The 26035-nt window shown below is 37.2% G+C and overlaps 1 protein-coding gene across 3 annotated transcripts in view; it reads left to right on the forward strand.

Annotated features, from left to right (window-relative positions):
• The window catches only part of CA10 (carbonic anhydrase 10), a 207166-nt gene that overhangs the window by 81420 nt on the left and 99711 nt on the right, over positions 1–26035 (forward strand). For all 3 annotated transcript variants that reach the window (XM_050908445.1, XM_050908446.1, XM_050908444.1), the window contains exon 4: positions 49–191. In XM_050908445.1, coding sequence (XP_050764402.1) covers positions 49–191 — 143 coding nt within the window. The remainder of the gene's footprint in view (positions 1–48; positions 192–26035) is intronic.

Here is a 26035-nt window from a genome sequence, read left to right on the forward strand (position 1 = left end):
TAGCCTTTCCAGACTTTTCTTAAACTTGCACTTTTTTATATTTTGCAGTTCCCTCCTTTTGGGGTTTGGTGAACTCAGCTTGGAATCTTTGCTCTGTTGGGAAAAGACAGTCACCTGTCAATATTGAAACCAGCCATATGATTTTTGATCCCTTCTTAACTCCGCTTCGCATAAACACAGGGGGAAGAAAGGTACGTGTTCTATCACATTCTAGTGTAAGAAAAAGAAGTTAGTAGACTTACAAACATTTGCTGTATCTTATATTTCTAAAGCATTTACACTTTTATCTGAGTCAGCTCTGAGGCAGAATAACAACAACATAGTGCTTTGCAAATCACACAATTTCATCACTGCTGGAAAGATAGCAACCGTACATTTTTAGGTGTCTTCTAGCATATATTCATATTGTCATATTAACTGCTGCTTGAAACTCTGCTGTCTGGAAGAATAGCATCTCACTTAGAAACTCCACATTCATCATTAAATTTGGTGTTCATCCTGAGTGGCATTTTAAAGGTGCTATTCTAAAAGTGTTGTTTAAGATGGCCAGGACCTTCTTTTATTCATCTAAATCAGGATAACATTGCAGTGCCATCACGTTAAGGGGTAGGAAGGGATGAATGAGCTTCTTTATGTTATGAAATAAAAAGAACTATGAGATACATATCTCAGCATGGGACAGGCAGACAGGTGTTCAAAAAGTGATCTAGTTTCTGAGTTATCTAGAGCATATTGGCACTCATTAGAAGATTTTTTTTATTGGACATCTCCTCGCATGTATTAGTTAGAGAACAGAATGGCAACATTTATTTTAATAGATCATAAGTAAATCTCCAAGGATATTGGATCAGATGGAAATGACAGGTTAGCAAAGACTATCTTACTCATCTAAAATCAGCATGATAATTTCTTGTTGAAAAGTGACTGCCACAGCTGACTAGTTTATTAACCACTATTTCTGACCAGTAATATTTTTTAAATGATGTATATAGAAACCTTATCTTGTTTACCCAGATTTGGAAAGTATATCTTAATAAACTGAGGTATGAAAACAGAGTCATTCTGGGTTGGATAATGTGTCTACCTGTGGCTCAGGAACCTCGATTTCTAGGCTAGTCCATGTAGATTAAAGGTGGAGGCAGGAAACAATCTTGACAAAATGATGCTCTACAAATGAGCGGAGATTGTTGTCTGAGGTACGTGTACATATAGAAATACTGCTGATAGATGCTAATCAGTGATCATATCCTCCCTTTTTTATACTATATCTGAGTTATGTTAGGAGCTAAAATTTGGACAAGGTTTTTATTGTAGTAAAAACCTTAAGTTTACTAAATGTTTCTACAAGTTTTTGCAACTCAGATATTGAAGCATTGTGCTAATGCATGCATATAAGTCAAAATAATTCACAAGAAATTATTTGACTATGAATTTGAAAAACACCCAAGCATGTGCATTTGTGCTTGCTGACGCAGTGCTCAGAAGCAGAATTGAAACTGTCATATATCAGTGTACACAGTGAAAAAAATGCAAAAAATTAACAAATCTAAACAATGAAAGCAGATTTGGATCCCAAGCATGCTTCACTTTTAATAATCTCATGCTCATATCAATAGCATAGTTAGGGACATTTTACATGCATGGTTCTTAAAAGTATTTTCTGCATTGCCAAGGTTAGGTGCTAACTCATTCTTTCCATTTATGTTTACTAAAATAATTATACTTACTAAAAATTAGGAGTACATACAAATTTCAGAGTGCAGCACCAAAAAAAAATTTCTGAGGTCTACTTGGTTCCTAAATTACCGTTCAAAGAGAGGTAGTCATTTGAAAGCATTTCAAAAAACAAATTGATCGTAATGATTATGCGTAATGATTTTTCTTTCACTAAAGAATGTATTCACAGTATGGAATTTTAAGGACAATCCTCAAATAATGAAGTTATCAATTCTGTTTATCCAACTGAAGGGTTGATACTTTTCAATTCTAAAATTATTTTATAAATAAAACATCTTGAACCTGTTAGCACTCTTGGAAATAGTCTTTAGTTCAAAATGTTTTTTTCTTGCTTCCCTTATGTGGGTGTGCTTAAAAGGGTATTTTAAAGATTTTGTTCCTTATTCCATGCAGGCAGTCCTCATTTATTCAATCTGTAATACAGAACAATGCAGATGAAAAGGCATTGTGACTTACAATATCAGAACAAGCAGAGACTCTAACAAAAGGGTATTCCAAAGTGATGTATCTTCTTCTGTTGTCTTGACAAATGAGATTGCTGCTGGAAACAGTATGAGATGTTAGGAATTTGCTCTGTACTTCCCATTGAGGTTCTGGTGGTACATGTGCACATACATCAGAATTGATGTAAGCTTCATCACAGAAATGATAAAATGGTGGTATTTTTACTTACTGAAGGACAGTAATGCTTCCAACTATGGCCCAAATTTCAGGGTAATATGTGCATTTTGCTTTTTAAACAGAAATGCATTGAGGTTTTTCATTTTGATACAAAAAAGTGACTCTGCTATTTATGTAAAGGCTGACATATTTCAGATTATAAATTACAGTATGACATAATATGAAAGTCAAGAACAAAATTACATGGAAGTTGTCAGTGAGTTGAAGCCAGGACTTTCAAAGTATTTAATGTATTTAGCAATTCTAAGCATTCAACTGGTTTTTGTACCAGCTCCGGGTGAAGCAAATGTCTGATTATTAATAAAATACCGGAGGCACTGATAACCTGGGAGATGCTGTATCAGTAATGAGGTGTTCTTACCACACTCACAAATATTATCCTGCTGCTGTCAAACAGTGATGGCCTTCTATCGTGTTATAAGAACAGGATTTGTTCTAGTTATGGTTAGTCTGTTTCTAAAATGGTTGAATCAGAATTCTCCTTTGAGGAAAAGATTACAATTTTAATGCCTTAAAAATTTTCTTTGCTCATAGTTAAGGCTTCAGTGAGGATTTGATTTGGCAAGTAGTATATTTGTGTTCACTTTTTTGGTAATGTTTTTTGTATGTTAAAAATGGCGGTGTGTTTCATATGGGCTGAAGCACTTCAGTTTTCAGGGCAATGAACCAATTCATATAGCAGCCAGGGAGTTTCTTAGACAAGACTTAACTGTGATTATGCTGTACACGAAAGGATTTTATGGAACTGATCCTAAGAAAAATGATGAATAAATAAAAAAGAGATTCGATATGGCTTCACATCAAAGTTATAATAAGCTAGCTTACATGCATAGTGAACAAGAGAGACAGGTATTTGCACACAGAGTCAAAATTATACACCTCTTTTGAAAAGGGAGCTGGGAAGAGAGTCAAGCCTTAAGAGAGAGCTAGATGGAAAGAAATATTCAGTACAGTTAGTCTTGGAACAGTAACTTCAAGTTTTTAACAAAATTTTTTTCTATTAAAGTAGAAATCAGTTTTATTTGAGTTTGAAAACTCAAATATTTATTTGATTTTGAAAACAACATTTCTACTTTGTGGGCTTCACTTTTGAAATTAACTTAAGAAGGAACAGAAGTGGTTCACCCACAAGGACAGAATCCAAGACCTGTCTAGAGAAATTCAGATAACACATACCTGGGTGATATGATCACTGACTTAATTCTTCTTCTTAACTCTTTCATTCCTTACCACTCATTTCTCTTGGGCCTTTATTTTTTGGGAGTGGGGAGCATTGCTTAATTTCTGTAAACCAGTTACCTGTTTAGTTCTCCATTTCCACCTCAGCAGACCAAAACTGTTCCTAACTATTCCATTACCGAATTTATGACTAAAGAGTCCACCTTAAGTACATACCTTTCTAGCCAATTCCATTAAAGAGTTTATTTTATTTCAGTATTAGTAATGGAAGGCATTTTAGTAAACCAAATTGAGACTTTCCTGCAATTTTTTAGACCACTTGGGAATAAAATAATAATTTTCTTGTTCCTAAAGAAAAGGAATGGTCTGAAAGGAGAGTATGAAGGACAACATCACTGTCTTCCTACCCCACAGCCTACAAGGGGAGAAAAGTACAGTCTGTGGCCTGTTACACGGCAGGCGACTTAATAGTTACTTCTGATCTGAGGCTGAGAAGAAAATTCTTCCCATTCTGTTCAGGAGCAAAAGGGCTGGCAATGCAATTTGCCAAATATTTATACCTCTTTGATCCAATTTTTCACAATAAAGTTCCAGTGAGCAATAATATATTGCTTTACGTGCTGTCCAGCGATTACAGTGCGGTATCAGGTCATGCAATTTACAATTCAAGCATCATCAGATGTTATTCTGAATTGTGCTGTGTTATTTTGTATGTTTGTGCTTCTCCATTTCCTAAGAAAGTGGCTTTTCAGGTCCTGAAGGCTGAATATCATTGATACAGCTAATTGGATTTCAAGATCCAGAATCTCAGCACAAGATATTTAATGAGTTTACATGCAGATAAATTCCCCAGAAGAAATGCTGCTTTTGAGGAAACTCCCCAAGTTTCAGTTCTCTCTCAGGCCCAGCTTTGTCTCTTGATTATCCATTTTAGTGAATTTAACATGCAGCCCATTTCACATAAACAGCCCTTTTTAATAAACAATACAAACCCTTATTAATATGCAAATCACACTCCTCCACTCTGTCACAAAGAAAAACACCGTTTTACTTTCTCTGCTTTTTTCCTTTGGATTCACATAAGCACCAAGGCAATCAGCAACCAGACAACAGAATAACTTTACTGACGAGCCAATGTAGTCTAGGGACATTTAGGCAGCAAGCACTATGGGTTTCAGTCTCCAAAGCAGGGATTTCCAGATTGTCATGGATAATAGTAGTGGATGAACAAACCACCTCACTTCCCACTGAGCTAGTACTCTGCTGGGATTTCTTCCTCCATTCACCAGTGCTGGCAGTCTCTCTTCTCCAAGAGCTCTACCTTTGGTCCTCCAAAATGTGTGCCCTGACTTACGTAGCCCATCTGCCTTTGATCTCCTGATTCTCTGTGGACTTAATTTCAAGAGCCCTATTTCCAAGATTCTTTAAGACTGAACTACAGTTCTTGGCCATACTTATTTTTTTTTTCTCCTAAAAACACGTTAAGTAACAGCAGTTGCTTTATACACTAAGTGCATCCCTGCCAATTAATTAAACCTTGTCATGTAAGTGATGCTATGTCTTACTAATCATTTTAGGTCATGCTCAAGTTCTGTTTAAAATCACTTTAAGACAAGGAAGGCCATTGTACCTGATGTTGACCTCTGCAGAAATAAACAAATTGTGTCTGCTGGCCAAGGACTGTTATATACTTTCTCTAGCTCAGTGTGCATAAATGAAAGTTACTCAGTAAGATCCATAAGTCTGCCTTCTCATATAGGACATTAATGAATGCAATCACGTATTATTTAAATTAATATCTTTATAAATAATTGGTTCATTCTATGCATCACAAGATAATGGTAATATTTAGCAGTTTCTAAACTAAAATAGGATAGGAGAAGAGAGATTTATGAATTGAAATCAGTTAAATGGTTTCTCTGCCAGCTAGTTCTGATTCCATGCTGTTCAATCAATTCAGAGTATTACTAGCATTTTTCTCAAGAGTGCAATATATGACAACTGCCAAGCTTTGCTTTGGTGATTACTAAAAGGACAGATACTGGTGTGAACCATATTTCAGCACTGCAGGAATATAAAAAATGAATTGTTAGAAATGGTCCAGGAGGAATAGATAGCAATAAGACATCAATGTCATCTGTAAACTGATTTGTGATGAATTTTTAGAGGGCTTAATAATACGATGTTTTGATTTAGAGCGGCTTTAGAAAGTCAAAAGTCTGAGGCAAACATCAAAAACTTTAATGAATAAAAAATGAAATATAGTATTGCTGCTTAAATAATTGTTTAACATTTCTAATACTTCTACAGAATTGCATGTTCTCAGATGTGTTAGTAAGGGAACATAAAATGAAACCAGCAGGTTAAAGTAACTTGTTTATTCATCCTCGTCATTGACTTTAGAACAGGAAAAAACGCTAAGTATTATTTCAGAGGTACTTACAAACTTTGCCGTTAGTAGACCATATGTAGGGAAAAACATATACTCAGGGTCTAGCTCTGTCTCTGTACTGGGACTTCTGTTTTCTTATCACTTCAGTGATCCTTTCTTGAGATTGAATCAATTTGGAATATGTGGGGACCCATGTGCATCTTGGTGTGTTCTAAATTTCTGGTTGTCTGTGATAGTGGAGCACCACTGAAATCATAAAGGAGTCCTGAATGGGCACAAGAATACATTTCTACAGCTTCTTCATCGTATCAAGGTTTTTTTCCTCCAGTGTAACTACTCTGCTTGACATTTAATTGTGTCTAGTGTCATAAAACAAGCTCACTTGTCTGCCATGGGAAACTCCCTAGGAGATCCTAGATTTGGCAAGAAGTGATTGAATGGGCTTACTCCACAAGCTATGTTGTACCCTGTTTTAGAGCTCAGGATATGCTCTCATTTTGGCAGCAGTACCTTTCAAATTATATGTTTAACTGTATCTCAGCTGCAGTTGTGTAGTAATTAAAAGCAACCCATGGTACGCTTGCAAAGGTGGGTGTGCTAACCCTGGAAATGCATTCAATGGAATGTTATTTGAAACATCAAGAGCATCTGCTGTTATGGACATTGGGCAGTAGATCCATTAGAAGGTTAAAGAGTCTGTGATATTATTGAAGCTGAGCTAACTGATACTAGCCAAAGGTCTTGTCCATTGCTTTCTTTTTTCCCTCCTGAATTGTTTATTTCAATAAGTTGCTTTCCTGTTTTCAGTTCCTAATGATGTAGCTTCAAAAAAAGATTGGAGCAGCAGCTGGCCTCCAACTACTAAATAGTTTGATCTATTCAAAGAAATTTTCAAAAGTACCAACTTTGTTCTTAATGCTCTTTTTCTGTCTTCTAATATACATCGTGCATTGTTTTGATAGTATCTTATTTGGATTTTTTTATCCTGCACTTATGTCTATTTATAAACCTAGATATTTATTTCAAGCCTTGCAGAAGTAACATATATCTTGTCTTTGTACTTGGGGCTATAACCACTGATATGAAAAGGCTGAAGATTTTTTTTCCTCTCACACTGATCCTGCTATCATAGTAAAGGTGTGCAAGTCTCCTAACACCATATGCTTTAAATGTAATATAATTTTGTATTTTAGCATTGTTAAAACACATTTCCTGGTCTCAGAAGGATGACTCATACTTTGCGCTTTTTTGTTACAAACATAAAATAATAAATGTATGACATATTGAAACTTAGTAAAATATGATAATATTTTCTTGAAGGCGGGTATTTTTGGCACAATATCAAAGAAATATTTTTTACTGAGAGCCTGCTGTAACGGATGGGGATGTTCCATGTCATTTTGTACACAGAAGATGAATCATATTATCAAAGTCAAGATAACTGGGGAAGATGCTAGCATATATAAGGTTATTGTTCAGTTGCCATCAGTTCATCTGAGGCAAACCACTTGCCACACTTGCCAGGCCAACCAGAACTAAAGAGAATCCCCACACCTCTCCTCCTGGTAAATCCTGGCCTCAACATTTTACAATTTTGTGCTCTCAGTTCAATGGAAAAGGCTGCAACTTGTAAAACAGTTTTTATGATCACTGGTTGTGTATATTGGAGACTTCTTTTATTTTTCTTCTCAGAAAGCAAATGTTAGGTACCTGTTATGTTCAGTTATCAGTCCTTTAGGAAGGTGACATACTCAGAACTTTAAATAGCTACGTAGCTATAGTAGCTAACATTACCTGTGTTTAAAAACACCATTGCAACAGTTTCTTAAACATTTAAGAATAATTTACACAGCATCCAAGACAGATTTTCTTTTTTCTCTTTGTAATCAATATAAGCACAGCTTGAAATTACTTTGAACTGATAAGTAAATAATTATTTATCAACAGTTCAAAATAGTTCTTCTTCAGTTCTTTTTATTTCAGTGTTATTCTATGTGAGTTCAAACATTTGAGCTTTGCAGCTTCCTAGCTGGCAGGTGAGTATATTGCATAATAAATAGTGCTTCTAACAGTACATTGACTGTGGTTTTTGGTTCTTCACCAATTGAAGTTGGTGGCAAGACTGACTGTTAGCCGATCAGCCTTTACATCCTGCATCCATCAAGTATGTATTTATATCCAAGCTATTTTTCCTGAAGGTGTTTTACAAATTGCTCTGGAATTCTGTAACAGAGTGTAGATTAGGAAACCATGCTACGTGGCGAGAGGAGACTTTATAATGTATGTTAGGTGTCTGCTGCCCATCTAGGCAGGAGACACATTTGGCTGAAGATCTGTTTGTGGGAGTAAGGTACTAAGCCAGCTTTCCAAATAGGTATGCAGACAGCGGGCATAGTGATTGCTTATGGCCTGCTGGTGGCAACTGGGAAGCGTGAGCTGTGAGACCCAGTTCCTGACAAAGTGGAATCGGACGCAGCCATTGAGGAACCTGGGGAAAAGGTTCTCTTCCTTTTTTTACATAACTCTCACTTTCATCCAAAGTGGTTAAAGCTGCAGACTGGAGACTGGTTTGTCGTTGAGTTGCAGCAACCCCAAATAAGTGAAAACAATCAGGAAATAAACTAACATCCACATTGATTTATCATCAGTCCATTCACGTAAAAGTTAAGAAAGTTAAGGTTAAGTAAACCTGCTTTGTGGCTGAAGCGTTAAGCACAAAATAATTGCAAGTCTGGTGCTTGTGAAACTTTTTTTTGGTTTTGTATCTCCAGCACGACAGGTAGCAGTTCTCTTAGTCACACGTCCCTGTGTTGGTTTATACTGAATGTAATCAAGAAATCACCATATATTTGGCAGGAGTTTCTGCCTGTCTTGCAGCTGGAGTAGGTGCTTTATAATAGACACATGTCAATTCTGCTGTAAGCTAGAAAAGATGGGGATAAATAACACTGCTGCCAGGGTGAAATACAAATTGCTGTGGCAGTCAAACATGCCATTCAGAATTTTGAGTAGCAGTTTGGAGTTAGAGAGAACTGCAAGTTCATTGTTTTTCCTCCTGGTACTGTTAATCGCTGATTGTTGAAGATTCATGCAGGCACGGTTTAGGATTAGATGCTAGAAAGGAGCTTAAGGGAAAAAAATGAAGCAGTGGTCAATGAACTGTACCTAATAATCAAAAACGAATCTGTGGATCAGCAGCTCCTCATCAAACTGGGATCTGGATGTAAAGCAGTGGGGGTACTAAAGCTGTGTGTCACTGAACAGGCTGAGGAAAACCATCAGTAGATGATTCTGGAGCAGAGGAGGAAAATGTACATAAATGGGGGTAAGAAACTGTTCTTAATGTAAGGAACAGTTACAGGGGGTTGCAGGCCTTGCAAGAAAATTGGAAAGAGAAAATAATCCTTTTGCATGTACCCTTTTTTTATTTGGGATATGTTGTTTCTGTACAGAAAGTGACAGAAAATCATAGCTCATAGTAGTATTGCTTACATGTGTGGTAGGCCTCTGTGTCACTTAGGTAAGTGTTTGAATCTGTAACTATTGTTTGTTTTATGTAACTTTCAACTGAAAGCAATTCTAACTGCACAGTCTTACCTCCAGGTTCTTTATCAAGTTCTTGCTTGTGTTCCTAAACAAGAAACAGTCCCAAACTATCAATGTAGGTCTGACAATGGAAATTTTAGCTTTTAAACCGAAAAAAGAAAAGGAAGTTAAACTTGACTACCAAAAATCATTGGGGAGTCTGTTTTAACTGGCAAATGTGAAGAAGATGATTAAAATAAAGAAACATTTCCTTTTGTAAACTTGCATAGAAGAACAGAAAAAAAATGTAGAATCTTGATACATCAGTAGAAAATGCCAAATGCATAACAGTCCCATTTTCATGAGTCTTCTCTAGGATCCAGTTCATCTTTCCTGTCTCGATTTAGAACATTTGTCTTACAGGAAAAATAAGTACGTTTGTATGTATACCTTTGTGTGTATGTGTAGCTGTATCCTATCATTCATCATTTCAGCAGTCAAATAAAGGCAAATGAACATATACGGTTTCTTCTGCAGTCTATTTTCCAGAATTTTTCAGAATCCAAAAACTCTCTGTTAAGACATTTGATTAAAGCATCAGTCTGAAGAAACAGCATCATTTGTAAGGAAAGTCAATAAACTGTTGAATTTTTGAATTTATGTTTTGTCTCCATTGCATCAGCTTCAGCTCTGAATAATGCTGTGAATAGATAAAGGGGTGGCTTCAGTAAAGTTATCTTGAACTTAAATCTGTATAACTTGCATCACAGCTTAAAACCATCTGAAGGAAGTTCATATGGGTGCTGATATACCCCGAGGGGATTGTTTCACAAAGGCAGTTGGAGCATCTGAAGTGACTATTAAAAGATCATTCTGTTTTTTCAAGAAAGATGACTCTCTATTTCAGTGTTATGATTTCACAAGGTCTGACTATCTCAAAGCTGCTTTTGGGATCAAGGTGAAAACGTACATCATATAAATATACGTAGTGCTAATCTCTAACCTGTGATATACTGCTCAGAAAAAAAATGTACTGCATACTGCACTCTTATTTATTTTAACAACTCAGTGCCACCTGTCTCAGGGAAGCTGTTCAGCAGAAGAGGATGTTGCATAGAATACATAACTTACATGGCATATTGCCCCATAGATACATTTGAGGTATATATCAGGGATGAGGAAGAAGAGGAAAGAGAAGAACAGGCAAGGGTTAATAAGGACAAATTGTGTTTCTTTACTTTCTTTGGATGTGTAGTAAAAAGGAATGGGTATACCCTTTACTCCCATATCCTTTCTTCTGTACCCCAGCGAGCAGCTGGAGGCAGCATATCAACATCATAATTTGCTACTGATAGTATTAAATCCCTATGCTTGCATTCTACAGTCCTCCATTCCCTGCCACACGAACAGCGCAAAGAAATATATTGCAGATATGACTTTAAATCACAGCACCTTCCAGGGCTATGCCAAGGGCAGCACAGCTGTGCTGAGGTGGCACTTAAAAGCTCCTTTGAAGATACTTTGCCTTAACTAAGTATTTAATCTCATCCTATTTCATCTAGGACTATTGAAGACCTCTACCCAAAATAGTGTTCAAATGTACTGTGCAAAGAAGCCTTTGGGAAAAAAAAAAGGATTAAAATGTGAATAATTTTTAATCATACAAATGTACTTCTTATATCATCACAGCCCTTACAAATAAATGTATTTTTGTGTTTAGTTTTGTAAAGCATATTATTTATATGATTGACATAAATGATTAATCACTTTTGAGTGACTTAAGCTTTTGATGCAAATATACATTCATGATCTTTTCTTTCAGTGTGTTACTAAAAACAACAGGCTGCCACGGTTTCGATAGCCTGATGATGGATTGGGATGTAACTCCCAGTTTGCCACATATGGGGCTATTTACTACGTATTGCTCAATTAGAAGCACAGAAACACTGTTAAACAGGTCTCCTGGTTTGATGTTGCCCAGGGAGAGATTTGAACGCTGGAGAAAGGAACTCTACACCCAGAACCTCACTACCAAGATGGATTTGGCATGGACAGAAAGCAGTGATATTGGAGAGATTCTCGGATTCGTTAGCCACCCAACAGTAAATCCATGCCTCTAAATCTCAACTTTAGGCTTAAAACTTTGGCACTTTATCTGGTCTATTTGAAATCTTCTCAATGCAAGTAAGCCACTGTCTACCCATGACCAGATGGATGTTGTATCCAGGCTTTTTATAGTGCTTACAGCAAACTCCTTTTTATATATATATATATATATTTACAGAAGAATATTGTTTGGGAGCACAGGGATGTATGCCAGCATCTATGATCAAATTTCAGATGGAATGGTCCTCTATTATTGTGCAAAGTTTTGTGCCATCTACTTACGCATTTGTCATCACCCAAATGTCCTCAGTCCTTGAGGCACCTACATATTGGTCGTAAATGATTTTTGTATCTTGTTTGACCTTTTGGGAGGCCTCTTTGTGACAAATCTTCTGTCAACACAAAGTGTTCCATAAACAGAAGAAATAATGCAGCCTGGTTTCCTACAGAATCTCATTTTAGCTTCTTCATAGCCTCTGTCCCCCATTATCACTTCTCCACTACTCCACAGGTCCCCTCCATTAGAAGGCAAAGGCAGAAAATGCTGTGGCTATTTCCAAGTTCCTTTGTGCCAGCTAGCCTGCAAATGCACCTGCTGATTGCCCAGTTGACTGCTGCTAACAGCAGTCTGTAATACCCGAGTTTTACCTGCCTGTTCCTCAGTACAAATTGGTTTGGTCCTTTCTTCTACGCAATTTTCACAAAACACTGAGGTATCTTCTTCTTTGTCAAAGTTGGATGAAACTGGCCAGCAAATACTGGAATTAGCGCAGGGAAAGTAGGCAACAGGTCAACAACCAGTTTGTTACTATTATAATGAATTATTTGCAGTGTCTTTTGTCATAGGCATCTTATTGCAAACAGTGTGTGTCTGTGAAGGCAGGAGCTATCAAAGCTAAGGACTTATGTAACAAACAGGGAATTTCACAGGTAGATGTATATTAAAGAAAGAAATTACATATCCTGTAGATTGCCGCTGTTAACATCACCGTTTATGCACATCAGTGTTTGGCTGCTATTTTCTCCAGCAGAAATGCATCATTTTCAATATCTTTCAGGGCGTACAGCACTGAGAACTCAACATCATAAGCAAAATAAAGTTAATAAACTAATAAGAATGTAACATTGCTTGGATAAAAATCTTAACAATATACCCAAGGAGTATTTCACTCAAGGAGTTTTCATTCTTTTAGAAAAACTTCGTTTAGATGATCCAGCAGCATTTGAACATAAATGGTGTGCTGTTTTCTTACTATTGTGATAAATTCAAGTTAGGGAGCTAAGGATCACAAAGCCTTCTGAGAACCGTTGCAAACTGCAATGCAAGGACACGTGTAAGGACTGCTATACTTATACTGAGCAAGGTCACAGCTAAAATCCTCTTGCAGCTATGTGGTAAGTCTCACAGGCCAAAGGCGCACTACAAGAGAATCTGCTCAAAAGTACCAAAGCTAGCTCGGAGAAGAACAAGCAGAGGTATCAGGTTAAATTATGAAAACAGCGTATCTGAGTTGGCACTGCACAGCTGGTCTGGAGCTCAAACAGCCATGGTGGGCATCTCTGCATTTGTCTCCGTGGTTTGGTGGAAACTTCTGCCTAAACAGCTCAGGATATTTGAAGGGACTGATATTTTTCCAAATGTCATGGTCTTTAAACGCTGTTTGAAGTTGAAGGTTTACTCAGTTCCCCTTAGAATATCACTGCAAATATCACCAAGATGTTTATATGTGTCCAGCTGCTTTATCACCTCCTGTTCCTGCTCTCCCAAAACAGTGCAAGGGAAGAGGAGAAATTATTTAGCAGGAAGAAGTCTTAGACCAGTTTCATGATGAATGCTCACCTCTGCAAGTGAAGGCATAATATCCTCACGAAAGGACCAATCCTTCATTCTCGATGACTATCATGTTGTATGTATTGCTGCCTGGACTGCTAACAGTTACCCTTCATCCCCTACAAGCTAAGCAAAAAATATAAGATCAGAAACACAGTTGTGAATATATTCTTCACCATGAACTCCAAAATATGTTTGTTCATTGAAGGCTGTGCTAACGAAAACCTCTACAAGGCACTAGATAAGAGCCCAGAAATGATCACAAGTCAGGGAGTATTTCACTTGCATCTCCATCATTCTTTGGGTAAAAACCTGTTTCATTTCCAGATCTTTGATAATTCTGTTAAATAATGAGGTATTTTCAGTGCAGTCTCTTTCCTCAGCTAGTTCTGGGCTCTCTGATTATCTCATTGAAAGGATTAAGTATTATTTTTGCCAATGGATTTTGCTCATATCCACATACCCGTTTCAACATCTAAAATCCTTTGTCTAGTAATGTTAGTCCTTTTTTAGTGCACCATTGTGCCCTGCATAATTAATCATACGAGTAAAGGGTTGTGCAGTGAACTATATACTAAAGAGATTCCTAAAAAGACGAACTACTGGGAGGAGCGAAACGCATGCCAGCACTTTAACTTTTCTTCCTGCCTCTGCCAGATACCATCTGTTATCTTTAGAAGGTTTGGGACTACCGTTTTCCTGTGAGCAGCATAGAGGTGATTACTGGAGAGAGAAAGAGCTGTGCTGTTGAGCTGTAAGCCGGTGCTGCATGGTGTGGAAGTATGTAGCAGCCTTTAACTGAACACTCCACATATAAATTAGGAACAATATTACAGCATCTGGTGTATGTAATGGGAGAATAAAACAGCTGTGCTAGATGAAATATTGAGTATGTCAAATTATTACAACAAACTTTATAAATATTACTGTTAGTCTGACTGCAATCATTTTTTAATAGCATGAGAAGGCAGAAAGAGAGAGGAGTTCTGCATATCAAATGTTATGAAAAAGAATGATACTACTGTAGAGAGCACGAGGACCAGCACCCAGTTAGAAGAGACAGAAGCTGGCTGCAAACAAGAAGGAAACTGGAACAGCAATTCCAGAATGAGGATAGTTCTCATCTCAAGATCTGCCATGGTAGCAAGAGTCCACAAAGCATTGAAGAGATATATTTTGCAATTTTTTGCAGAATGAAAGTTACATTTCATTAGCTTTTTATGGTATTTTGAGCCCAATCAATAAGCTTTACTACCTGCATCCTCTATGGGCTCATTGAAGCTAACTGGGCTATCAGCTTTCTGTCTTGATGCACTATAGATGGGCAATCACGCTTTATTTAATGACTAAAATGGACACCTTTGGTGATACCGGATTCTTCAATGAGATATGTAATTGTTCCCAGCTTATGCAGCTTTTATTGAATTATTATTGAAAACATAATTTCATGCTTGGTTAAGTGGTAAATTTAATTCATTCGCTAGCAAGGTACAGTAACAAATATGACATTACCAGCATTACTTCTAAGAAAGGAGAGGAAGTTCTGTATAGCTAGCCAACAAGTATAAATTAGCTAAGCACTTGTTGGTTAGCTTTTCAACATTTACTGCTGATGGATTTAAAAGTGCAGGAAGAAACTTTTCCATCTAATGTAGGTCACCTGTGACTGAAAGTCGTCACTTAGTTGTAATATATAAGTTGAGTCTTGTGGGTACATTACAATCCTAGTTAGTTATGGTAAAACGGAATTGCCACTGGTCCTGCTTTTTAGTGGCTTCAGGACGCAGATGAGTCATTGACTGGGCAAAGACTTGTGGCTGCTTATGGGATTTCATTAACCACCACTAAAAATTTGGCATCTTCCTTCATGTAGTTGTGTGTGCATCTATGCAATACTTTTCACAAATGCACGCAAAAGGCACAGGAAAAAGGTAAGAACTATTCTTTGTTGAACTGAAGTCAGTGGACATGTCTGAACGTGAACTATGTGCAAGGTACACCCTCTTTTTCCTTTTCAACACAAAATCCTTGAGGAAGACTTAGCTGGATGAAGCCACGGATTGCTTTATGCAGGACTGACAATAGTGCCACTTGGAGCAGGAGACTGGATTCGCTCCAGAAACGTTAACTAGTATTCCTCTGCTTTAACACAGGCATCTAATGCCTGAGGAAGTGCCTGCTTTTCTTGGGAAGGAAAGCATAGCTTTTAGATGCCTGCGGTTTAATGAAATTAATTTTCCCCCTTATTTCTTGAATATAAAGCAGTTCAGAGTATCTTTGACACCTCAGAGTAAATGCATTGTAAATTAAAGGTAGCTAGACAAATTTTCAGTGAATTTGATGAGATGAAAGGGTAAAGCATTCACTGGAAATATATTTTTTTCATAATAGATTAGAATTTACAGAAACCCTTACTGACTTTGCAATTACACCAGTTATTTAGCATCTGCAACACTACTTGCTTCAAATGTCATCATTTTTAGCTCACTAATTCAACTGATCGTCTTATAAGCACAGCGAAATTGCATTGAATATACTTTAAATTATTTTTTTCTTTAAAAACCAAGATTATTTAATTATTTTTGCAACTTTGCACAACATAAACATGTATTACCAGGTTTATGGCTTTGACTCTTACTAGCTGAGCTAGCAGTATTTAATTTTAAAGTCCAAGTCACTTCATGTAAGTGAAGAACCAGAATTAGACGCTGATATTTATGCTGCATCCCTAAAAGTCAATAACACATTGAAATGATTAGGTCTTTTATGCCGCAATTGTCCAAATTATGTTTTCTCAAGTAGCCCTACCTACCTACAAAATGTTTCATCATTTTTCTACAAAGAATCTGTGGTGATATTTTTACTTCAAATTGCAAGATTTACTCCTTTTGCTTTCTCTCTGTCCGAATTCCTGATGCACTACTGACTCTAGAGAAGCCAGTAGGATTTTTATTTTGACCTGTTGGTGTTTGCAAGTTTTAATTCCAAACTTTTGGAGTGTCTTTTGTATGGGTTTGTGTTTCTTCATGACCTTTTGAAGTTGAGGATCCAACGCACCTCACTGGCCTCAGTGTTAATCTTTTCTCATTACCAAAATTTTACTTAATTTACTTTAACATAGAATCTCGTTGCATTCAATGGAGTTGCTTTTGGCAATCAAAGGAGACTATTTGGAAGAGGATAGCAAGCAATATTTGGTTCTAGTTGAGGAATCAGTGGATATGTTAAGTAGTATAAATACTGCTAGGGAGTAAAAAAAAAGGATTTTGCCAAACACGTTTGAAATAGAAAATAGCTTAATACATAAAAAAGAGCATAACATAGTGAAACTAGAGCTTTTAACTATTGAATCTATGTTTCTACAGTAGAACTCACTGAGTGTGGGCTTGAGAAATCACTGGAAGTTAAAAAATTATTACTGAGTTGAATACAGTAATTTAATGAATTGGGGGGGGGGAATTGAGAAATACACAAAATGTAACAAAAGCCTGGTTAAAAAATAAGTTAGAATTTTCCTGGCATGGAAAAGTCACTTAACAGCCAAAGTTCTAAATAAAAGGAAAATAAAATTTTTTAAAACCACACAGGGGAGTAGTAAATTCATAATTTCTACTGACTAAGAATTGGCAAACTTCTTGTCAATAGCTATAAAATGCCTTCTGTGTGGAAATATTTCAAGCCATTAAAGACAAGGAAAGGCCCAATGCTTTTGCCTCCAATATACAATTTATGTCAGCTTTATCTTTCCAGTTTTTAATACACTGGGTTTTTTCCATCTTCTCTGTAAAAAATGGCCACACAGAAGTCAGGAACTCTAGTGAGACTAGACTTTTTTTGAAATAGAGTGGTGTGTCACTGTCATTGCTTTGTTTGATGTTATGCTGGCCACCATTTTGTATCTTTGTTATCAAACTCAGTAGCAACACAGTTGCTGTGTGCCTTGGTATTATGATGTTCTTAATCAAAGTAAAAATACCTGCAAAAAAAATTTAAAGAGATCTGAATTGAATTCAGCCATCTTTCTACCTCTGCCTGTCGCAGGAGGAAAAACTCCTCTTTTATATCAAAAAGCCTTTGATTAATTGTTCCTGGTCTTGATATCCTTTTAGAAGAGGTTCTTTACAAGTGTATGTAGTCCTTCTCTATTGATATAGGAAGTGCTCTATGTAATATCACATTTTCTCATTTAAATACTTTCTCAGTGTTCTGCTTTTTTTATTATGTTTGCAGCTGTTTTAAAGCACCTTAGCTGAAGCCTTCAGAAGTAAAGTACACACAAATGCCCTTTATTAGCCTTTCTGGCTTTGTCTATCATGATCCCTCATAATTTTCTTTGAATGAATACATCTTTCTTTGATAGTTGCATATGAGATTTGCCAGTATGGCTCTCAACAAACAAGGGTGCATTTTAAAGGATAAGCAGAGTGTCTGTGAAATCATTGCACTGCATTAGTATAGCTTGTCTTTCTACTTTCATGGTCTGTAGTCCTCATACGGATTTATTTCATCTGCGCCTGCACACAGCTTTGATAGCGCCTTGTACCCTTGCATCATTTGGCCTGCTTAGACTCACCATAAAGCCTTATACTTAAAGGATAATGTTCATGATGGGGGAAGTATACAAGGCAATAAAAAGCTTTCGCAGGTGATTAAACACACTGAAGCAAAGCTGAGGCATTTGAAACCCCCAAAAGCTGTTTATTGTAAGCACAGCAACACGTCACAAAGAAGCTGTGCTCAACAAGCCACAACATTAAATAAAAGCTTTTCTTTGCCTTGTCTTGCAAGGGCTGGGAAGTTTTGTAGTGCTGCCTTCATTTCACCGAATAGATCTTTCCTTCTCATTTTTAATAGCGTGGGCGGCTTTCATTGTGTCACATACGGTATAACAGGAGATAGTTCCAATGTAATTGCTTGGGATAAAAGCAGCAAAATGTCTTTCTTCAAATCGCTGTGAGGTTCTTGATGATAGTCCTTTCCTCCTCTCCCCACCCCACAAGAGGCCCCCTTTATTCCCAACTCCTTATTTTGCTCTTGCTACTACTCCCTTTGTCTATGTTTCATGATTTGGTTTTTTCATTGGGGTTTTTTTTTTCTGTTCAATGGTATCTTCACCTCTACTTTCCCCAGCACTTCAAAGTTTTCCTAACAAGAATGCTTGAGGCTGAAACATTTAGCCACTTTAAGGAGGAGGTTAGAAGCAGGAGTATTACGAGTCACAACATTTTTAATGCTAGGGAATCTCTGTTACACAAGTAGTACTGCTTTTGTAATGATGAGTTACCTAAAACTGAACAGCCTTTTTTGGCAGTTCTAATTTACTAAACCATATGATCATCAAGAGTATTTTCTTTAAAATGTGATGAGTCTCTTTTTTTTTATTCCAGCAGAGGGCCATTTGATAAACTCTTGCAGATTTCTGTGGCGCTTCCTATCAAATGTAGTGAATAAAACTGCACTTGCAATTTTTCAGCCTCAACTTACTGGCACAAATAATAGTAGTTAGATATCACCCTGGCTGTTTGTGCAAGTTAGACACTTAAGTCATACTATAATTAACTGCTGTCACAAACTGTATGACAGAAAAATAAGTCATAGGTCAATAACCCTCATGGAAGACTGTAATTTTCTATAAATATGAATAGAAGGAAACTTACAGTCTGAGGAAAGACTATTTAATATTTTGCAGTGGTTCACAAAGACAACATTTTTGCTGTTTATTGCTGAGAATTACAGCATAGTCTTTCTCATTTATAAATTAGACCTTGAGGCAGTATCTTCTATGAAAGAAAAATATGAAAGGAATAATAGAAGTTTGGTAACTAGCTTAGATTGAAGCCATATGCTGTGAAACAGAATTCATCAGATAAAGCGATAGTCAGGAAAAAATCTGGTTAGCAATTCCAAGTAGTAGTTGACTGAGGTTTTTTTCCTTTCATCTTGTCCTTTAATCATTTCTACAAGAGCAATGTGTTTTAGGGAAACTAATATTTACTCATTTATGCATACAAAAACATTCCAATAGTGTTGTAAAAAAACCCCTGTGTACATTACATTCTTGTCTCAGATAAATATAAATCCAGTATAATTCTGGATTTGCACCAGTATTACTGAAACACAAATCTATCCTTGAATATCTTTATCCATTGTGCCCTGTTAAGTTTATCTAGGCCAAATCCCAAATCACTGAAATTATGGCTAAACAGGGAGAGGTGGCATTCCTTAGCCTCACGGAGAGCCAGCAAGAGCATTCACATGATGGCAGCCCCTTGGGGAACTGGTAAGAACTGCATGCAGATGAATACGCTGTTTTGTGATGACTCCTTGAGAAGGCAAACTCAGAGCAGACACTGGTATCGTAAGGAAAGACACATAGGAAAAATGTGTTTCATCTACAGTCGCTGGAATACATTCAAAGGTAACTGCTCATCCACAGATTGTGCTGTACCGTTTTGGGAAAACACACACATGTTGTGTCTGCGCAGGGCAGAAAAGATGAAGTGCAGAAAGAAATGTCAGTCCCTGACTGTGAAAAACTATAACTGACAGTATTTGTATGGACTTTCTGGGAAGGCAGGTGTCATTTGAAGATGTGCTGAGGATTTCAACTGTCGCATTTGGAACAGGAATTAAGGCTACTGATAGTAAACATACTGACTTTCTTTTAGGAATCTCATTTCCCTCTAACAGGAACATGAGTTGTTTGTTCCCATTTCAGGTTAGGAAAGAATCTCTCTCAGACTGATTTGGATTGTTTCTCACAAAGGTTGATCCTCAAACTCTGTTCTCCATTTATTGTTGTCTTGTCAATCTATAATGAATATGAAGTAAACATACTTAGATAGCTTTTTATATTTATTGTATACTTTCGAATATACTCAGAATAATATGGAGAGCTGGTTTAAAGGAAATAGAATAGGATGCTTATATTTTGTCATTTTTAAATTGTTTTGAGTTAACCAAGACTGGTTTTGTAAATGGATTTGCTCTTTTTTGCCAAAGATGTAACATTTTTCATGCATGAATTTGGATTATATATATGACTAGTAGATTATATATAACTAAAAGAAAGCTTTCCTAATGAGTAGTCAGAAAAGCCAGATGCTTTTAGTGGGAGTTTTTTGTTTGAAATAGATTGGGTAGGGCTTTTTCCCCCTGTTGCACTTTCCATCAAAATGTTTGTTGCTCATTTTAATTAAAAACATGAATTCTATTATTTTCTGCACTATAGGGATAAATATCACAGTAAAGAATGTTTCAAGAGAAATGTAGCTATTCCAGTAAAACTTTTTTCCTGAAACATAAAGCCATTTCCATTACAGAATTTTCAGAGGAAACTTTGTAAGGGTTCTGGGACCATATTTTTAACACAGTTACCTAATGAAGATTTACAAATGTTCTGAACCCCATTTTCATCAACAGAACTTAGTGCCTATGTCTTTCAAAATCACTTCAAATGTCTGTTTGCATCTTAAGGACTGAATTAGTTTTAAAACTCTAACCCCTAGACTTCTGTGAAGTAAATGATCACTTAAGGCAGTGTTGTCCTCCACTAGATTAAATAGACTTCTAATATTGTATCTTCATCTGAATATATTTTCACTTCAGCCACAGTTAATATGAAATATACTGCATTTTGTATTTGCTGCATGAAAGGAAGATTGATTTATTTCAGGTAGTTTATAGACTATTTTATTATTCACATCAAGATCTCATCTATTCCCTCTGCATTCATATTTTATAGCACTTTAACTGATTGATTTGATTTGACCGAGCACTTTGATGGCACCTTTGCCATGGAGGCTGCACACATATAACACAAATCATTTACTTAATTCATTTCAAAACTATTTACCTTACCCTTGGGTTATTTTGTGAACTTCTGGTTCTGACCAGATTAACCAGGTAAATGCAGGTAAAACACAAGTCCCTAGTCCCCAGGGGTAAATGCCTTATTCACTAACTTACATCATCATATTTACAGTGCTATACACTACAATTGTATTCATACCAACGCAGCAGAGACTTCAGAGTTTAGGCTTGAATTTGTCTGATTTCCAAAGAACCTCTTGGTGCTTGTTTTTCTCTGTCTGGACTGTGAGGAACAAATCAGGTCTGGCATAAATGGTTTCATCCCTACTGAAGTCAAATGAGCAATATTGGCTCTCATCCGTGTCTGAATTTGCCCATTTTGTGACACAGAAAGGCAAGATAAGTTTTTATTCCCAAAAGCTCGGTCGTTTATCTGCAATATCGGAGGTAACTGCGATGGTGAGGCAGAAGCAGAGCCTGGATCTCTGCTCCCACAAGCAGACATTCTGCATTATCCTTCCTCAATACGAAACAATTTAGAACTCTACTGTACTTCAAACATGCACTGATCATTTAGAAGCCCTTAATAAACTACTCAGAAATGGAGCCTAGATATAAATTTTTCAAAAAAAAGTGTGTTTAAATTATTTTTAGAAAAAATAGCAAAGGAAGTCTGGGTATATTTTATGATTTCTTTCCCTTTATCTGTTTTGGTTTCTTTTCTCCATGCTCCTGCATCTCACAAATGAAGAGAGTTTTGTCTTACCTGGGTGTTATCAGAGGATTTGATCCTTCTAGCAATAAACTTCTTACTGCTTTTCACAGTTGTGAATGTTTCTCTTATTGGAATTATGGCTCGTTCAGAACTTGCTCAAACTAAATTTACACAAGAATAATCTGGCTTTGTGTGTGCTACTTCCAATACAAATGCAAACCTCTGTCTTAACTATATTAAATATTACTACAGTAGGCCATGGTACTGCAATCCCCGAAGTGAAACTTGCTTAATGGGGAAGTTGTGGTGAAATACACATCGAAAAGGCAAATTCATAAGCTTCCATTGTAAATACTAACACCTGTCCTGCATACGTGCGTAAAAGCCTCTTCACTTCAGTGAACCTGATTAATTGCACCGTAATGGTAGTGTATTATAAAAATAAGTACTAGAGGAATTCTTTAATAGAAATTACTGCTATTCTCAAAGGTATCATAAGCTTATGAAGAAATCACATGATTGTTGTGGTTTAACCCCAACCAGCAACTAAGCACCACGCAGCCGCTCGCTTACTCCTCCCCCCGCGTCAGTGGGATGGGGAAGAGAATTGGGGGGGGGGGGGGGGGGGGGGGGGGGGGGGGGGGGGGGGGGGGGGGGGGGGGGGGGGGGGGGGGATAAAACTTGTGGGTTGAGATAAGAACAGTTTAATAATTAAAATAAAATAAAATATAATAATAATAGTAATAGCAGTAATGACAAGGAAGATAAAAAAAGAGAGAAATGAAACCCAAGAAAGACAAGTGATGCACAGTGCAACTGCTCACCACCCACTGACCGATGCCCAGCCAGTCCCCAAGCCGTGATCTGCCCTTCCTGGCCAACGCCCCCCATTTATATACTGAGCATGATGTTCCATGGTATGGAATAGCCCCTTGGCTAGTTCGGGTCAGCTGTCCTGGCCATGCTCCCTCCCAGCTTCTTGTGCACCTCCTCACTTGCAGAGCATGGGAAACCGAAAAATCCTTAACTTAGGATAAGCGCTACTCAGCAACAACTAAAACATCAGCGTGCTATCAACATTATTCTCACACTAAATCCCAAACACAGCACTGTACCAGCTACTAGGAAGAAAATTAACTCTATCCCAGCTGAAACCAGGACAATGATTAACCTTGATTTCAAGATAAAATTCATCTCTCTATGTTGTTATGACTTTCAAACTGTTAATTCACATACTTAGTTCTAGGTTGATTTAGTTAGTATTGATTAGGACTGCTACTCCAAACTGTTACTTTATAATTCCCTTTCTAGATCAGGCCTCTTTCCGCCCCCCCACCCCACCCCCCCAAATCTAAGTGCTGGAGTACATTCTTCAGCCAAAATCTTTACATCACAAGGATGAAAAACTGACGGTGACTGTGTGTTTTCTAGGTGTCATCTTTCTTTACAAATCTTATTTTATGTTTAATCTCTGGCTTCACTTCAGTTTGGAAACATGCTAAAACTATTTTAAATCTCAGAGAAAGGTGAAATAAAGTTTCCAAATAATAGGTTATAAGTTCTCAGCCTTTTTGTAGTAGATGTGCTGAGGGTGGATCACTTATTTCTCTTTGACTGAAATGCTTTCAAGCATCTGGCTTTTACAAACAACAAAAGCCATTCCGAAATGATTGTATTTGGGCTATGACCGAAGCTATGCGGCTGTTATATTTACAGTACAGTAGATGTCAAATAACAGTCAAAGTAATTTGGGCATCACGGGAAATAATAGGAGTGATTCTAGTGCTTTCTGTGAAAACCTTCAAATTCCCATTTCATTAAAAATTCCACTCTGCAGCTGGTAGCAGAGATTACTAGGTTTCACCATCTGTGCAGATTAATGTTTCCTAAAGGAGAATGAATGCAACAGATGAGATGGCTGGCTTTTCAGATAAAACAAAACCCCAAAGTAGAATCTCTTCCCTGACTCTTGCATCTTACACCTGTTTCCTTTTAATCACATGACTGAATTGTTTAGGACAAACAATTCCAGCTTTCCTTAAAGCTGATTAATTTTAAGATTGCAGATCACCAAGATATTTGTGGGCTTGTAACTATGTAGAATTAGTGATGGGAAGAGTTGGAATTTATTACAAATCAGTTGAACACCTTTAGATGTTATTCTGCTCATATCCAAGTAAAATGTCTTCACCCAAACATGCACAGTGATTTAAAGGCGTCACAGTATGTGCTGCAGGCTAGATTAGCAGTGATAAGCCAACATGGGGAAGCTCAGTTGCTTCAAACCCACGCCCCTGTTGTTTTCAGTCTCATCGCTTTCTTTTCTACTGGCCATAACTAATTTTTCCAGGGGAGCAAGCATGTGATTCATTTAAATTGCATTTTTAATCAATCCTATATCACTACATATCTTACAATGTTATAATTTTCAAATTACATTAGCTTCACCGCACACCAAACACCGAAATAAATTCTTGGCAGTGATCACTGTATTAGGATGAATCAGTAAAATTAATAGAGTTTCTGGGTTTGCCAGGAAATGGGATCATTAATTTGATTATTTCTTGAGGGCAAAAAAGGAAAGCACAATAGGCAATTACGGTGACCTTGAAACATCCACCGTGCTTACCAAGCCAGGTATCAGTCCCTGCCTGGGTTTCCTGGTATACAGGCATGTCTTCCCTGAAATAAAAGATGTTTCGCTTTGTTCTTAAGCGTGCTGGCCAATGGACAGACACTGGTACCTGAGACAAGGCAAATCGTAGCGCGGTGGGGTCGGCAGCCTCCCGTAGAGGCGGCACGCAGCAGAACGGGGAGGGGGACGGCTCCCTCGTACAGAGACAGGTATTGCCAAAGTCTCTCTCGGTGGCTGTGGAGTTCCATGTTTGTTCTTAAAAAAGACACTCACCCAGGCGTAAGGAACAGCAGTAGCACAGGGTATTACCATCCATATGGATTAAACATTAAAAAAACCCAACACCCCAGAAACCAATTACTAATACAAACATGAAAATGGATAATTAAACTCACTGGCAACATTGGTCCTTGCTCTCCCTTGCATTTTCCTTTTATTGAAACCCAGCTGTTCTTTGGCTGTTGCCAGGGGTAACCAGCAGCGACATTCAAGGTCATCGATGAAAAGCAAGCCTTTTTCCCATGAATATTTTCCACTTTCTCAGAAACTTGCATCTTAGAATAAGTTCCTTTAAAACAACATATTTTGGTCAGTATAGCACTTGGGGGGTTTTGTTTGTTTTATTTGCATTCATTGTGCTTCTTTGGTCAGACTGTTACTGCTCTTCCATGTTAACTGTAACGAGCGATATCCCCCATAGCTCATTGTTCAAGTAATGTCTCTCAGAAGTGTATTACAGTGTCACCAAAGCTGCTCTGTCCTCCTTTAAGACAGATCGGTGATGCCATAGGAGTGTACTTGTAAAGCTTCCCGGAGCCGCCAGACCGTCAGAGGTGGTGTGGTACCAGCAACCCTCGTCCCATTTGTGTCTGTTCTACTTGAGCAGCAAGTCTATTCGTTTTGGTGTTTTGCATATGTTACAATTTTCTTTTCCCCTTTCTATATCGTTGGTGATTCTTTTTATATAGTTTTCTGCCAAGCAAGTAGTTTATAGAGTTCATTAAAGCGCTTTCAGAGGAATAAAGTCAGAGTTTCATGGGAAGATAGGGAAAAAAAACATTCTTTTAAATGGGAATTTTGTGGTCATTCATCATACGCTTCTACTTTATATGATTTTGAAGTGGTTAGAAATATGCTGTATGGTTTAAATTGTTTTTTGTTCTGTTTTTTATTTAACCTGTATTTGTCCATTACTCATTTTACACTTTTTATGTAAATAAGCTGCCTGATTGTGAACTAGAGAGAAATGAATATTTTCAAATATGTTTTATATTGACTGTGAGTTCCCCGTACATTTTTTTTATTTTGTCAGCTTTCCAAACCAGTATTTTTCTCTAAAAAGATGCTGCTTAAGAGATGCATATTTGGGAACGGAGGAACCAAATTACGGCTTTGCTTAGGTGAGCATAACTCCTTTTGATG

This window comes from Gymnogyps californianus, chromosome 19 (genome assembly GCF_018139145.2).
Source record: "Gymnogyps californianus isolate 813 chromosome 19, ASM1813914v2, whole genome shotgun sequence".
Lineage (NCBI taxonomy): Eukaryota > Metazoa > Chordata > Aves > Accipitriformes > Cathartidae > Gymnogyps > Gymnogyps californianus.